The sequence below is a fragment of the Scomber scombrus genome, chromosome 7 (genome assembly GCF_963691925.1).
Source record: "Scomber scombrus chromosome 7, fScoSco1.1, whole genome shotgun sequence".
NCBI classification, from domain to species: Eukaryota; Metazoa; Chordata; class Actinopteri; order Scombriformes; family Scombridae; genus Scomber; species Scomber scombrus.
In genome coordinates this window covers 28,698,135-28,714,625 of record NC_084976.1, presented here as the reverse complement: position 1 = coordinate 28,714,625, position 16,491 = coordinate 28,698,135, and the positions used below count along the sequence as shown (strand labels likewise).

The following is a 16,491-nucleotide window of genomic DNA, read 5'->3' as shown; positions in this document are numbered from 1 at the left end:
GAAGCAGCAAAACTTAAATTATTTTTCATTCTTTAATTTAATGAAAATATTTTTCTGAACGTCTGAATTATCTCTTCAGGCAGCTTTAAAAAACTTTTCTTCTCTTCAGTTGTACAGACTCTCTGGGATGCATTTTGCATAATTTAACTTTTACATAAACTGTTTAATGGTGCAAACATTTTGCAAGAAGAAAAACATTAATCTTCTTAGTTAATAACATGACACTGACTAAAAGGTGTGGTGCAACAATTTGGCATATATTCATTGAACTATGTGACTACTTTGACAAACTGAAACCTGTGATGAGTTTCTTACAATTAATAAATTCAATGAACCCTGGCCTTGTTACAGCTGTGTTTAGAGATAACAGGTTGTTCTCCTTTTATGCTGTCAGATATCACATTTGCTGATCTGATCACTGCTCATTTACAAATTCACATGATGCAATGTCACATAAACATTGTGTTGTAATATATATAATAAAAAATCAAAATGATGCATTCAATTTCAAAATGAAACCTTTATTCAATTTCATAGAAAACATCAATTTACAGTTTAATCATCAGAAAAGTGCTGAACAGAACAAGAACGACAACAAAAAAAAGTCAACATGATCAAAAGACAAACTGGTTACGATTTTTAAAGGAAGAGGCTTCCCTCTGCATCAACAGGAAAGGAGGAGTTCCCATTGCCCAGCAACGGTTCCTGTCACACTGAATTTGAACTTTATTGGTTTTCACACAAACTGTAATTAAAAACTGGAACTGAATCTATCACTGCCTACATGCCAAATGTTGGTTGTGCCTGATGGGTCTGGAGATTTAACTTGGCACTTTGGCACAAAACACACCCTAGTTCTGGGTAACTATTAAGATTATCCTGGAGGTATTTAAAGTATATGTGTTTCTTTATGGAGGTAAGACCACCATGGAAGTCTGTTGGTCTGGAGATACAACTGAAAAGACTTTAAGAGTTCAAAGTCCTTCAACTCACTCAAGATAACTAAACGTCATCTTCAGACATTTTTAAGGACGTTGCAATCCAAGACTCCACAACATTTAATCCTTTTCGTTACCAGAAGAGTTTATTCCAAAAGACAAATAAGTCCAATTTGAATTTTATTTCATTGTACACTAAAGTAATTCAAATATGTGTTATTAAACAAAGTAATATCTGCTGTATTTGTGTGTAGTGATTGTTGACATTTTCGAATGAACTCTGCGTACATTTCCAAGTGTATTCTTTGTGTGCAGTAGTCTTAGAAAAGTCCCTTCAATCTGACTTGTCTTCCCCTGAGCTCCAAATTCTTCTCCTCACATGATGGGGTAGCTGGCGAGGTTGGCGATACCACAGGCGTTGCCACGGTTACGTGCCATCAGGATGTAGCCCTTGTTGCCCCAGCTCTCGCTCCAGCTGTCAAGGACAAGACAAAAGATGACGACAGAGAAAAAGACATGAGAGGAGTTGAGCATCACCAGAAATTGAACAATATTTCAGTTCATCATCAGTTTGTCACCAATACGGCCGACAGAAGCCATCAAAATCTACGCTACACGAACAAACAGGCTGCTGTTTCATTTTGGTGGTGTTATGAGCCACCTGATGCTGTACAGACAGGTGATGTGTATCCCACCTGTTCTTGACAATCCAGTACTTCTTCATCTTGGGGGTGACTCCATAGCCTACTGCCAGCACGGCATGATTGATGTCATCTTTGTTACAGTTGCGGTCGTAGTAAACACCTGGGCACAAGACAGAGAGGAAGAGTGAGCGACCTGTGTGAACCTGAGGCCACGGCAGGAAAGATTTAGAGCTGGAAGTGTATCAGTGAACCGTTATGTACAGTGTAGACTAGGTCATACAATTTTTATATTGCTTCCCCTTTTAAAAATCATCTTGCAAACATTAAATGTGTTTGACATGATGTACATAATCTCTCATAATGAGAATTGTATTTTTTCAGTATCTGTTATCAGAAAATAGACGTTAGACAGGGTCACTGACCTTTCTGGTAGAACTGGAAGCTGCTCAATGTGGCATCGATGCCCACAGATATTGGACCAACTTTAAACAGCGCCACAGTCAGCGCATGCTCATCTCCTACTGGGATCTCTTTGTAGCTTTTGCATTGAGCTGCCATGCCTGATGAATTGTAGCGACAGGGCTGGTCCTGCAGACAAGACAAAACAGGGGGGAAAATGCTGAAAATATTTGTTTCTGATTTCTTAATTCTCACTTGATAAAATAGTCAAACAAGAATTAAGATTTGTTGCAAAAAACAGTTTTATAACAGTGTTACCTGAATGTCAACACCTAGTAATCCTGTGATGTGGTGTCAGTAAACTACATACAGCACAGTCATGGTTAACAACCTGAATGTTACAAGATTTGTAGTAATAAAGAACTGCGACAATTAGTCCATGAAAATGAACAGCAACTTAATTTCATGCAAGAATGGCAAATATTTAGCAGTTCAAGGTTCTAAAATTTGACACTTTCATGCATTTTCTTGTGTAACATTTTCAACTATTGTTCAAACAAAACAAGACATTTAATGACGTCAACATGGGCTCTGGGAAATTGCCAAATAAGTTCTCTATTTGTTCTATTTGTTTTACCGATTAAATGGTGAACAGATTAACCAAAAAGATAACTGTCAGATAAAGCGATTATAAAAATAACCCCTGAACACCGAACATTGTGATTATTGAGTTTTCAGTCACATGTATATTTCTCATGTGTCTGATCACACCCTGCGTGCATTCTTAGCACCCACACAGTGAGGAAGCTGCAGCCTTTAATAAGTAACAAGCAGTTCTCACCACATGTAGATGGCTCAAGAGGAAGCTATGTTTGCTTTGTAAGACAACAGAGTTTCCATTTCATCATTTCTGCTGAGTCACTTTACATGACAGTCAAATATCTGCTAGATTAGGCTTATGAATTTTCTTCCTATTGTGTTTTCAAACATGTGATCTGAGCTACGCGTGACACACTGACAGCCAAGTGAGGAACTGTCAACCACTTTGGTTTCAGTCTTTTTCAGCAGCTCTATTACGGTAAACAGGCAAAGAAGTTGTCATCATTTATATGTTTTTGGTTGTTCCCAGACTTGATCTTTTGTAACCAATGTGTTAAAGAAATAGCTTATTTTTGCTTAGTATAAAGACTGGAAACTAGGAGCAAACAGCTAGCCTGGCCTGTCATATATTAACTAAATCTGCCTAGTGTTGTTTTTACATCGTGTTTTTGTGTATCTTCAGATAGCCTAGCTTTCTCTTACAGTAATTGAGAAATGATTGATAGGACATAATTGACAAATCCAAAATGTCTCCCTAAAATGAATTTGCAATGATGTTTGGGACACTTGAAGATTTTATACCTTTCTTTTTCTTCAGGTCTGACCTGTCGCTGGATGGTTGTGACACTATTAAAGTAATAATTTAGAGATGTTGTCAAACACTAATTGAAATATTAACATTATCATTTTCACTCCATCTTGCACTCATGCATCCAGGTGACATTAAAGTCTATAAGGGTTTTGGTCATAGGATGGGGATTGAAACTGGGTCAAGTGGCAGTTTGCCACAGAACAGGAAGTCTCACTAATGACGGCAAAGGAACAAAGTGTTAACATGCGAGAGGAAAGCAAAACTAAATGTGGTGAACCTCAGTTCATGTGGACAGTGCTTTGCCTCAACCTCAGGACAGATGACTGCAAGTTTGTTTGCACAGCAATTTGACCCACTAAAAGGAAAGTCTGGGATTAATATGATATTTCTTAGTTAATTCCCCAGTATTGCCCCTATAACAGTTCACTTTCTTACCTGTCCAAAGTATGGGTAAGCCTCCTCAGAGTCGATGCCTCCATTTTCTTCCACATACTTGAAGGCATTGGTCATGTATCCTCCTCCACAGCCGTCGTTCTCTTTGACGCAGTCCACCAGGTTCTGAGGACTGAGGTCTATCAGCTGTCCTGTCTTCTTGGCCAACTGGCCCTCGAGGGCACCAGCAGAGCTGAAGGCCCAGCAGGAGCCACATGAACCCTGCAAGACATGTTTTTGATGGTTACATGGCATGAAAAGAGAAGAAATACAGTATGTAAGTAGACTGATACAGTGGAGCTAGCTACTAGATACATGCAACAAGTGCTGCCACTCTGGTTAATGACTGTCTGCAGCTTTTGAAGGGCAACTACACATGCTGAATGGAAATGGAAAGCTTCCAAATTAAGGTGCAATTTTAATGCCACGAAAGAGCTTTTAAAAAAGCCCAAATCATGCCAACTCTGTTTATTCTAAGGTGTATTTCATTTGGTATCCCAATCAGATTTATTAAGGATGATTAATGTAATTAAATCTTCCTCCTCTCCTTTACATATTTTATCTGCAAGATTTTTAAAAAAGAGGTTTCTGACTTTTCATTTTTTTAAGCAATATTTAAAAAGTCTATCTTCAGAAGTGGTGAGTGCATTCTCCTGTGTGTCCACTGGAGGGCAGACTTTGACAACTTTAGTTCGGTTTGTTGGCTCAAAGATAGTGTAGTTGTTTGTAACACTAGTGTGCACGTCACACAATAATACACTGAAAAAAGTATCATTTGACATATGAAACAGAATTTAACACGTTTTCCTCCAAAGAACCTGTGCTGGAGAGCAGAGCTGCTGTGTTCAATTAGTCATTGTCTGACTATTTATTTATTGCCTGGCCTTGGGTTAAACCACCTCTGCTGCTCCTCCTCGAGGCAACGATTTTACCATAATGCTGCTCCCAATTAATAACTTTAAATATGTAATCACATCAGTACACTGAGTTCTTCTTAGTGTGGCTTTGAGCTCTGGTTTAACTGTGAAATGTTGAAACATCAAACACAAAATCCAGTCATCATAAAGTGTGCTTGGTAGGAAGCAGCAGAGTTGTTAGTATGCAGAGAGTGCAGTCAGTTTGCTGTATAATTCATGAGCAACAGGGAGCCGAAGAGCAGCTCAATAAATCCTGTATATTGCTGTAGTTTGTTTTGCATCCACCAGAGGGCGTCAAAATCCTGCACATAAATTGACATCAAAGTGACAAACACTGAAACAAAATGTTAAACTGCATAATACTGGTAATAAAAAACAGGCTTAAATTTGTCCAGTTAACTTCTTAAACCAGATGAGATAAAAAGACTATTAATTTTAGCCTTAGTTAATAAACCTGCCAAATAATGTACATTTAGGTATTTTCATTACATTATACCTCTCACACTGCCAACAAACCTTACATAAAAACCTTACATTACATTACATAAAAAACAAAAACGTTCCTACTGAGCCTTCTGTGCTTCGTTATCAGCCCTGATGTTCATTAGATACCATGACATCATTCTGGTGTTAATCTGCCTGTTAGCAGGAGGCAGAGATTTACAATCTATGCACTTCCTGCTCAACCCTTGTTTACATAAATAATGCCCCAGCTGCCCAATCCACTCATAATGACTAATTATATTTAATAACCAAATCAATTTCTTTGTTTTCAAAGACCATTAGCAGTGAGAACAGGCTGTTTCCTCCAGTGGGTTATGTGATCGTACTCTAACTGGGATTGTGTGCTTCATTTTCCATTTCAGGAGCAGAGGGAAGGTTGACAGGGGGGGAAATACACTGGAGGTTGTTTCAAGGTATTTTTCTGAAAGCTTTTAGAAATGAAAATATTTACACAACATACTCTGAATCTCATGCATTTCAGCCTTTTTAAGGTCACACAGTGCTGCTCTAAAACATGCTGGTGGAGGTTTATGAATATTTCAATTCAAAGCAGTGACGAATATAAATTCTTTTCGATGTCTGGTGTAAACCATGTATCTCCAAAACACGTTCTTGAGTTCACGCAATGATGTTTGAAAGTATTTTATAACTAATTTGATTTTAAAAAAAGCTTTCTTTTAACTGAAGATAGAGAAAAAAAAAAACAGAATCTGGAGTTTCAGTGAAAGTATGAAATAATAATTATATTTTCATAATTGTGCATAATTATCTTCTTTTGTTCCCCCTATTGGTCATTCCCTATATATATTTTATCATATGTGGGTAATTGATAATCTATTTTCTTTCATTGTGCTGTGCTGCTGATGTGTTTCATATTTTGTTTACACCTTTTGGTATGTTTGTATTTCACCTTTTCCCAGCTGATGTCATTATTTGTGCTTCTTTGCCACAGAAATTCATGATGTTTTCTGTTTCCTTCTGAAGATTTTGGGAACTTTTTCTCCATTAAACAAACACCATCGCAGGTCAAAATTCAACAGAAATATGTGAGTCTGTTGTCTTGCCAGGTTAATGGTAACATGACAGTTACTTCCTCCTACGTGACACAATGGCTTGATCCTGTTTTTGGTCTGGGGAACTATGACTCAGTCATTTCAGTATGGTTTAGCTTAGGTGTATCGCTTTTATAATCTGTTATCAGTATGTTGAAATGTTCTCTTGAATGAGCCCAGTCATTCCTTGTGTTTTGTTTATTATTATAGTTCCTAGAACTGTGACACTGGGCAGATTTTCAACTATGTTGTTGGTTCAGCTCTTTAGATAATATTTAGCAAACCAATATTGTTCTTACTGCCTGTGTAACATTCAACAGTATCAACCTGGAGAATGTTCTTATAAATGAATCAAACATTTATGAATATGTTTCTGATTAAGGATCTTACTCGCTCCATTCAGGCATACCTCTCTTGTTCATGCAGACTTTTCCATCATGGCTCATGCTTATTACCCATTTCTTCTTCTATTTAAACTGTACACCTTTTTTTTTACAGACAAAAGCTGCTAAAAAACAAACATCTTTTGTTCTCTGCTCTGACCTGGTTCTTCACTGGAGACACCATGCCCTTCCTGCGGTAGTCGATGGATTTGGGAAGCTTGGACACCTTGTCGTCCAGGGCCATGGTGAAGCTGCGATCGCTGTTCATCGGGACCTGCAGGCCGGTCATCTTCTCAGCCACTTCCTCTGACGTCTGCATGGACAAAGACACAGCTACATTATATTTTACAGCACAGGTTTTTAGCTGAAGTGCTCATGTGCAACAGCAGAAAGAGTTTCTAGATCAAACACCATTACAAGGAACAAAGAGTTTAGAGGTCAAGAGTCAAGAGTTACAGGTTGTACCTCTCTGATAATTGAAGGTATGAAACTGTCTTTGGTTTCTAGAATAATCGTGTACGATGAAAATGTTTTAAGATGAGAGAAGAGAGGTAGAGAGGGTTTATCTTTAGATGTGAGGCTAGAACAAGTTGAAGAAGATATAGGAGAGGGGGGATTTGATTCAGCAGGGTGACAGAGGGTGAAAAGTATTTCATGAAGAGATTGGTTTTACACAATTTACTCCAAAGTGAAATGTCACTTTTCTGTGCTGTACTGATGTCAGAAAGGGACACCAGAACATGTCTCAAAGCATACATAAAAAGCTACAAGACTTATAAAACAATGGCTTAAAAGAAGGAGTAGAAGAGAGAGTGACATGAAGAGGAAAAAGGGAAGTGAAATAGCAGATAATTATTGTTCATTTTCAGTTTTAAGTGACTTCAGTACTATTTACTGGATGTAACAGTAAGTATAAAAAACCCTGCCATTTATAAATATCAGAAATACCCAGTGCTTTCATTACATATCAGTCTGCAAGCAGAGAGATCAGCAATGGAAGAATAATACGAAACATCTGTTAATTTTATTTCATTTCAGTGAAGTGCTTCCTGTTAAAATAGAAATGGATCCTTTGTTTCCCAGCCACCTGTTCTTATATGAAATTGGCAATTTATGCAGCATTTGAATGTGTACATGTTCCTACCACTAACAAATGAGCCCAAGCCCTGGCATGCTGTCTTTTAGGCATCCCGCTTTCCACCCATTTTTGATATACAGCTTGTTACAGCCAACACATTTATGCAGAAATAACTATCAGTCATGACATGTGCTGACATACATGTCACTGACTACAGCGGATTTAAAGCCACCAAATCCATTTTATTTCACCCCACTGGGATGCAGCACGCATGAACACAGACGGCAGCTGACTGCAGAAGCTAAGAGCCAGAGGAAAATATGAATATATTTAATCTACAAGCATGAATATGTGATCCAAAATCAGATGCTGAGGCATGTGAATGTCACACAAGCTATTTAGTAACTTGGCTAGACAGCTGGTTAATTTTTACTTCATTTACCTTTGAATGTTGACACCACAGCAGCTGGGCCGAGCCAGTGATATCATAACATTAAAACTCAGAGCAAAAGGAACAGAGACTGGTATTTAGGGAGATGCCTCAATTCAGATTGAACTGTGCCACAGGGTGACAAAAACTTGCCGTCATGGCAGGAGAAGCCAGAAATATTGTAGGCCACAAACATGGTGTCTGCAGCATTACATAGGAAAGTGTGAAAGTATGCAAACAAGGTAAAATAACTCTAGGAGGGGAGTGTGTCTTAGGGTCATTTTCATTCTGTCTGTATATCTATCAGATCAGATATGAGCAGAAATTAGACCTCAAGAATGCATTCATGCCTCAGTGTCTGTACTCACCATGTCTCCCAGGTGGTTCATCCCCATCTCGTAGGAGTGCATGCCGAGCGCTGACTCCTGGTTGTGGGCTTCGATCATACGCATGTTTTTCTCCCAGATGGCCCTGCGAATGCCCTCTTCATCCTGCGACAAACAAAAGTGCTCATTTCAATTCATGTCAAGACAAAAACAGAAACGTTGACACCTCGAGAGAGAATCAACTTTCTTTGAGAAACTTTGGAATTGCTCTTTTATCTTTTTTATCTTTCTAATTTAGGATGAGATTTGAAGACCTGCGATGAACAACATGTTCAGGCCACTGACAGAAACAAACAGTGGAGTTTATGTCCGCTATGTTTCACAGGATCACAGCACCATTAGACACTTGTATAGAACTGAAAACAACTGCAAATTCTCCAAAGTCAGACAAAGAAGGCTCCATTTCTTGTCAATATTTGGAGGAGCATTTGAAAGTATAATTCAGGTCATATTCAGTCTAGAAATTTGAACTTTGGAGCATCCAGCCCTTACAGTAAGATGCAAAAATGGCTCTACAAGCTGTTTCTTTTCCACTATCTTAACACTGATAACATGTGAACAAATTGCCTGCTATCTCCTAGATTTTTACAGATTTGTTAGTTGTATATTGGATCCAATTTCAGTTGAATATTGAAAGAAGTTTTTCTTGTTGTAATCATTCCTTCTGTTCATATTGATCAATAAAAGCTCTCTCATTGATGTGCTTTCAATGTAAGTGATGGTGGTCAAAAAAAGAAAAAAGTTTTAATCATGTACAAAAATCCGCCTGGGAATGGAAACAGAAGGGAAATGTGTACTAAGAAGACAATTACTTTGGGAGACATTCACTTTGAATTGACTAATTTGGACAGCTGAAATGATTAGCTTCACATTTTAACCATTTTTTGCATGGAATGAAGATGATTTTGACCCTCACTACATTAGAAGAAATCATTTAATGACTAGTAAGAAGAAGACCAATTATTACAGCAAGCAAACCTGTTTAAGTGTTCCATATGGTTACCATGGTTACCTGATGATTGAAAAAAAGACTTTAAAATATGTGAACCTATCTTTCCCTCCTTCCTACATCAATACCTGACAACGGAAAGATATTAATCTGGGCAAATAGGACAAGTTTACCTTTTAATTAGCAAGGAAAGGAAGCCTATCTCTGCTATAGCCCCATTTCAATAATTAGGCCAATTAAACCAGTACACATTCACTAACCCTCTTCCCTACAACAGCATACAGCAACATAATAATTCAATGCAATTTGTGTTAAGACATTGCTTTGTGCTTTATTTTTAATTTCAGTATGTGAGTCTAGTATATTCTAAGAAATGTCAACATGAGCAACTGTCTTTCATTTATTTGCAAACTGTTGATATTTGGTTTAATATATGAATAACATGCAGCCAAGCTCTTGGTTGGTTACCTATACAAATCTATGCTATGCGTTGTATCTGTAGTCTTAACAACCATTAGCATAACTATAATCATTATTTTTCTCAAGATATCCATTCCACTAATGGAAAATGCAAATGATATGATGAGACTTTGATTGTATTACATTGATGTCAGTTCAAGGTGGGTTGAATTAGATGAACCGTTGGAGGAATACTGATTAAAACACCTTGAAAGAGAGCTGTGCCATCGTTTATGCTGACTACATAATAATGTAAATATGCACCACATACAGTAATGATCATATCAGTGCACACACATTCAAATTAATAAATGCATGTGCACAAAGATACAGCAGTATACTGTAGATAAACTGCACTTATGCAAACACAAACATACACACACACACTCCACAGATGTGGAGCGATGACCTTTAGCTGGAGGTGAAGAGCGGATGGATAACAGATGCAGAAACTCAACATCAGCTAAACTACATTTCAGGCAAAAACTAGAATGAAAAAAAAACAACTGGGAATTTTACTCACAGAGAAACTGATACATGGGGTTAAAGCTGTTAGGAAATTCCCCTTTTAGAAATTTACCATAACACCTGCTGATGTAAATTGACCTCAATTAACTTTTTTACACTACATTACAATAAAGGATGACATGTTGTTTTTGTCCCTGTGATTTCAGTTGATCAGACTGGTTGAAAGGCCTGTGCATGCATGGTTACGTCCTCATAAAAGAGCTTTTTGATTCAAAGTATAAACAAGGAGACAAAGCCAGTTTGGCAAAAGTGGGTCTTCAAGCCTTTTGGAAATTATCTTCTTTGAATTACTGGCTGAGGATGACAAAGATGAAGTCACAGTAAATTCTCATTGTGCATGTCCTGCTTTACTTTTGGTTCTCTGTTCTCTAACTCCATCTGTCTTGTTTCCACTCCGGGCCAAAACAAGGAAGTAGAGCAACCAGTGCCGCCCAAAACATTTCTGGTTTTTCTAGTCGGTGTTGTTTCCCTCAGTATTTACAGCACAGAGAGAGTATTGCATGTGTGGTTAAAGACAAAATGTTGAAATGTGATCACGTTTTTATAGATTAAAGATTTACAGCAAATGACGAATAATTCTCTGACTCACAGTGAATAAGTAGCTGCTGTGTGTGTGTGTGTGTGTGTGTGTGTGTGTGTGTGTGTGTGTGTGCGTGTGTGTTTCTTTGTGGAGAAATTGCACACACACATCTGTCAGCAGTAATTATTGTTTTGGGAGAGAAGGTGTACCACTAAGATGGATTTTAAAAGCTGAGACTGTAAATATATTTTTATCATCATGGGATGTGCCGTAGTCAGCATTACCAGAAATAATACCTCTTCCTTAATTTTTTACACACTCATATACAGTAACATTAACCCTTACATACTGTTCAGGATCAGATTTGACCAATTTTTTTAAATTTGAATTTAGCCGGACTTTTCCTAATGTGACCCACAGTGCACAAAAATGGAAATAAAAAGCATCTTAAAAGAAAAATGTGTGCAGCTGATACACTTATGGTTAATTTAAAAAAATAAAACAATCAAAAATCAGCATTCAAACATGTTGTTGTATTCATCATATTCTATAAAAAATGTTCTCCTGGACAATGACATAGTGATTGTAAATGGGTTTTTTCCAACAATATCAATCAAATATGTATTAATGATAATTAATGTGAGTCAGAATATGATATATGTATATCACAGAACTAGGTTAGATAAAACATCTGGTGTCTTAATAATCTCCTTAATGTACTCTAGCTCATAAATTGTCACTTTTTCATAAACAATAACACCTTACTGTACCTCAAATAAAAGAAACAGTCACTATCATATCTGAACATGCGGGCTTTTTTCTAAACTTTAACCTCAACATTAAAAAACTTTGCCGAAAACTTCAGAAGACTGTTTTTCTACATTAGTCTCTCATTTCAGTTAAAAGAAATGAGACAACAGGGATTTGTGCTAGTTTTTTCAACCCATTTTCTTTGCAATACACCAGAACACAAACAATACAGGAATTAAAGTTGGTACTAATAATCACAAAAAGTTGTCTATATGCTGATGATATAGTCTTATTCACTCAAACTCCATTAATAAAAGTAGCTCGACAATCTATATATTATGGTGGGTCGGCACCACCCAATATTCTAAAATACTTTCTGGCAGTACAACGTTAGTACATGAGAGACTAGATAAAGTTGCAATGCAATTCTTCTTCTACAAACAGAGTTCACGAAGTACCAACATTGCTGTCCGACTGCTGAACAAGTCCAGTTGTATCTGTATGTTATTGCACTGTGAAGTTGGATACTGTAGTGCATTTTTTATCATTTAGAGCTTGTATAGGCTGCCTCTTAATGAACTATTTATTGGACAAGGGCCTGCAGACTTTGCACATAAATTTTGCAGATTTTGCACACTGATTTTGTACTTTTTGCACACAGCTGCCAACTGTTCTTCTTTCTTCTGTGATTTATCCTGTTATTTATGTGTACGAGTATGTTGTGGTGCGAGCTGTCAAATGAATTGCCCTTCAAGGGATTAATAAAGTTGTCTTGAATCTTGAAAACATTACACTGAATGACCTCTTTCATATCTATAATTGTATAATTCTAAAAACAAAAGTCAGCCAACCTGTAGCAATATCTACTGCTCGTTAATTAATTAGCTGCATTAATTGATTTCTGTCCTCTTGGGAGCATTGGAAGCAACTCAACACTTCGCTACCATCACTTTAAAGTTGATATGTGGAGCTTGTTAGCAAACTGTTGCTTATTCACACACCCAGCAATTATACAGTAACATTATGGATTATAAGGGATAAACTAACCTATCAGATATGATGATTTACACAATCAACATACTGCACTGAACATTGGCAACAAGACAGAGCAATAATGCTTGGTAGATAGATTTGGTATCACCATCAAGTTACTCAAAAGTAAACATATGTAACTGAGTATTTGTGCATTGGTTGTACAGTGAATGTACCTCTCTGCAAAACTGCATCCTCCCACATAAATATACACCAGACTGGCGACAGCAAAAAAAACAAGCCAGCTGACAGACAGAGGAGACTAACAATGGACTGACTGGCCTTTTAATTGAGTCAGATGTAGACAGACAGTGAGTCAAACACAAAGACGTCCACATGTCAAGCAACTCACTGAAGCCGAGAGAGAGAGAGAGAGAGGGGTGATAACGCAAAACAACTTTAAGACAGAGGGAAGGAGACAGAAGTAAAAAGAAAAGACAGATAAATGTTTACACATTCACACATATAGTACAGACACAGTTAAGGGGGTAAAGTCACTGACATTTGGAAAAAATGTTCTGCTGAGAGACTTTGACAGTTGGTACGGTAGAAGGAAATTGTAAAGTAAACTCAGCTATGGTGCACATATTCTTCAGAGTTCTAATTAAAATTTGACATCCTTTCCCATTAATGCTTCCTCTTTCTTTGACCTGACTGTTGTTTAAACTTCTGCAAAAAGTGCATATCCCAAGACAGTTGCAACAGTTTGATGAACTTCCTCTATAAAGTTCTTGGTCTGCACAGATCCCCATGTATGAGGCTTCACCACCAAAGCTCACATGTTTATTTGATCGTGCAGTTTCAATTTGATGATGATCAAGTGAGAAATTGTGCAATGATGAGGTTTTTTTTCCAAGTTGAAGAGAGAAAGGCACATGAGACTGTCCTCACCAGACATCCAAAAGCATTGTCAATATATAAAAGTAAGTTTAGGAATAGGAATTATAGAGGATGCAGATATTAGCAGGTGCGATTGTAGGATCCGACCTCTAGGGGGGCTCAGCTCCTAATGAGAATTTGACGAACAATGCCCTGCAAGTATGCTATAGCAACCCTGGATATTAGTATAGTGATGTGCACCAAATGTCTAATTTCTACTTGTTGATTAAGAAAAAAAACAAGTTTGAATTTTTAAAAAAACCCACTATAGGGCAGGCAGCATATTCCCAAAATCAATCATTTTTGTGCAGAACTAAGAAACAGATGTTTTGACATGATGCATGTTTTTAAAAGCTTGAGACAGCACTTTTTCTATGAATCAGTGAGTATGCAGTTAGCAGAAGGTGCCCAGTTCCACATCTGCTGCATATTATTGTAAGCTGATTTCTGGTATGTCCGTCTCTTATGTGCTGTTGTGCAGACGTAAGACTTTTTTAAGTCGCTATACCTCTCATGTTGATCTTGCAAAAACTGCTTAACACTTACAAAAGGCCTTTTAAAGTGTTATATATTTGCCTCTCCTTCATGATATTTTCTTCTGTGCTATTTCTATTTTTGCTTCTGATTTCTGTTTATGATCCCTTTTGTTTTGTAACCTTACTGTATTCTTAATTTTGCATAGTAGTGCACTTTGTACGTTTTTGCTGAGACATGCATACCGAAGATAGGAGCACACACACTTACCAGGCCATTGTATTCTTTCCTGTGCGTGACCTTCCACTGATCCCACTGGGCGTCCAGAGTGGCTTCATCCAGATGGGCCAGAGCTGAGGCCACCAGCAGCAACACGCAGACACACGGCAACATCCTGGAAAACCAAATGCAAAGGCCTCAAAAACAAATACATCTTTATATTAAACCCAGGGATTTTTTTCAGTGTGGTCAGAAAGTTGTTCCACAGAGAGAAATCAAATTAAGGTTTATATTGTTTCACTGTTAAATCACTGCGTTTCAGTCCTGTGTCACTGAAGAGAAAACATGCCGGTTTATGTTTCCCCTGCAACAGCTGATTTTTAGAGGGAAGTCCTGCATACCAACCAGTAGTCAACTGCTGGCCTGTGAGCTTTTTCCATTCTGCCAGGGGGAAAAATAATAGCCTGGGGAAAAATACTGAACTCTCACCATTTTTATGAAGTCTTTTCCCACAAAAACGATCAAATTTGGCCCTGTGAGTAGCAGCCACCCACATATAAAAGTCAAACACAGTGACATAAACACATTTACTTTGTTGTTGTTATGTTGGAAAGGTTCTCTTGCGCTCTCCAGACGTAACCAGTGTGAACTATTTTGCGCCACCTTTGCTCCTCTCTGCTTTCCTGCCATCTGTTTTCTATCAGCTTCTCCTTGCTGTTTTACTACATCCTGCTTAAAAATCTGCATTTTATGCCCATTGTTTCTAGAAAAGGTCACTGCCCTTTCAGTTTACCGAAGCTGAAAGCAGAAATGAAACTGTGTCTACGCTGTGTGATCTGAGCTGCTTTACATTTTAAGCTTCCTACACACATTGATTGCATTTACCATGGCTTCACTCCTCAGCGATTCAGAGAAAATGCCATCATTTAAATAGCAGCCTCTTGTGATCTATGCAAATCATTTATAGTTTATCCAAACAATATATGCGTGGAAATTCCCATGACATTAGTTTCTTTATGTTTTAAAAAATAATCCATAATGCACATAAAGCATCAGTATTTATCTAAACATATACATATTTATTTGTTTTTTATATTAGTTCTTCACGTTAACTCTGACTTCCAAAACTCCTTTTCTGTTAAGGTGCAACTGGGTCAAAATCATTCTTGCCTAATCCTAATCCTATTAGGGTTAATTACTTTTTTAGCTGGAAAAAATACGTATGGATTTAACTGAGCCTCAATTCAAAGGGAATGCATTTTAAAAGTCAAATCCATAATCTTTACTGGCTCTGAAATGAAATGAATTCTGCATCGTTTTGGTTCAGTTAAGCTCAGTTACACATAAGTTGGTTTACTTCAAGTGCAACACATTACTATTAGTCTTTTCTAATCCTTTTAGGCTTTCAGGAGACGCAAATCACAAAACTGAAAGTAAAGCTCTGTAGCAGGAAATCAGTCAACTTTGTTTACCTTGAGTCCAAAAGTCAGAGTTTGGTGAAGTCTTCTTGAGTCCACTGCTGTGTTCCTCTGATGTCGAAGTAGGTCAGTGTGTGACTTTATATTTGTTGGAGTTTGAGGAAGTAGGATGGGAGCTCCAGGTATGGGGAGGAGTTTTTCATTTTTTTCCAAGTAGGGGAATTACATTTGGTTTCACTCGGATAGCAAAGATCCCTGAACCAGATGATGTCAGGTGTCGGGTTACACAGACGTGTCTGAGACTTCAGAGACCAGCAGTGAACACTGTGCTCTGCTGCAGCCTGACTCTGCTTAAAAATGCTGGGAATCTTTTACTGAAGTGAGATGTTTGACTGTATTATTTGCCAAACCTCAAAAGCCGGTTGTATAATTTATCAGACCATTGTAAAACTTGAATATGCACTTTGCTCCTGGCTGTAATGTACATGAATCAACATGATATCAAACAGGGAAAGGCATCCAGACTCAGGCTTTTACTTACTAGTTTGAATAATAGTAAAAACTAAAGCATTTTAAAGAATAGTTCTGTATTTAATGTAGATGAATGGATGAACCCTGAGGCGGTCTATTGGCTTGAAACTCAAGCATTTTTCCCAAACCTAATGTTTATGCAAAGTAACAACCATTAA

The 16,491-nt window shown here is 37.6% G+C and overlaps 1 protein-coding gene across 1 annotated transcript; it reads right to left on the bottom strand.

Annotated features, from left to right (window-relative positions):
- Positions 1 to 514: 514 nt before the first annotated feature.
- LOC133984095 (cathepsin K-like) lies at positions 515 to 15,925 on the bottom strand. Its single transcript, XM_062423354.1, has 8 exons — positions 15,857 to 15,925; positions 14,436 to 14,559; positions 8,557 to 8,679; positions 6,841 to 6,993; positions 3,828 to 4,046; positions 2,005 to 2,170; positions 1,634 to 1,742; positions 515 to 1,413 (listed from the first exon to the last, which is right to left on the bottom strand). The coding sequence occupies exons 2-8, from the start codon at positions 14,556 to 14,558 to the stop codon at positions 1,314 to 1,316; spliced, it is 993 nt and encodes a 330-aa protein (XP_062279338.1). The 5' UTR covers position 14,559; positions 15,857 to 15,925; the 3' UTR covers positions 515 to 1,313.
- Positions 15,926 to 16,491: the final 566 nt, after the last annotated feature.

Coding starts and splice junctions, on each gene's coding strand:
- LOC133984095 (XM_062423354.1), bottom strand. CDS start 14,558: ATGTTGCCGTGTGTCTGCGTGTTGCTGCTGGTGGCCTCAGCTCTGGCC. Junction 2,171..3,827: donor CTTACCCATACTTTGGACAG/GTAAGAAAGTGA, acceptor TCTTGTCTGCAG/GACCAGCCCTGTCGCTACAA. Junction 1,414..1,633: donor TACTGGATTGTCAAGAACAG/GTGGGATACACA, acceptor TGTCCTTGACAG/CTGGAGCGAGAGCTGGGGCA.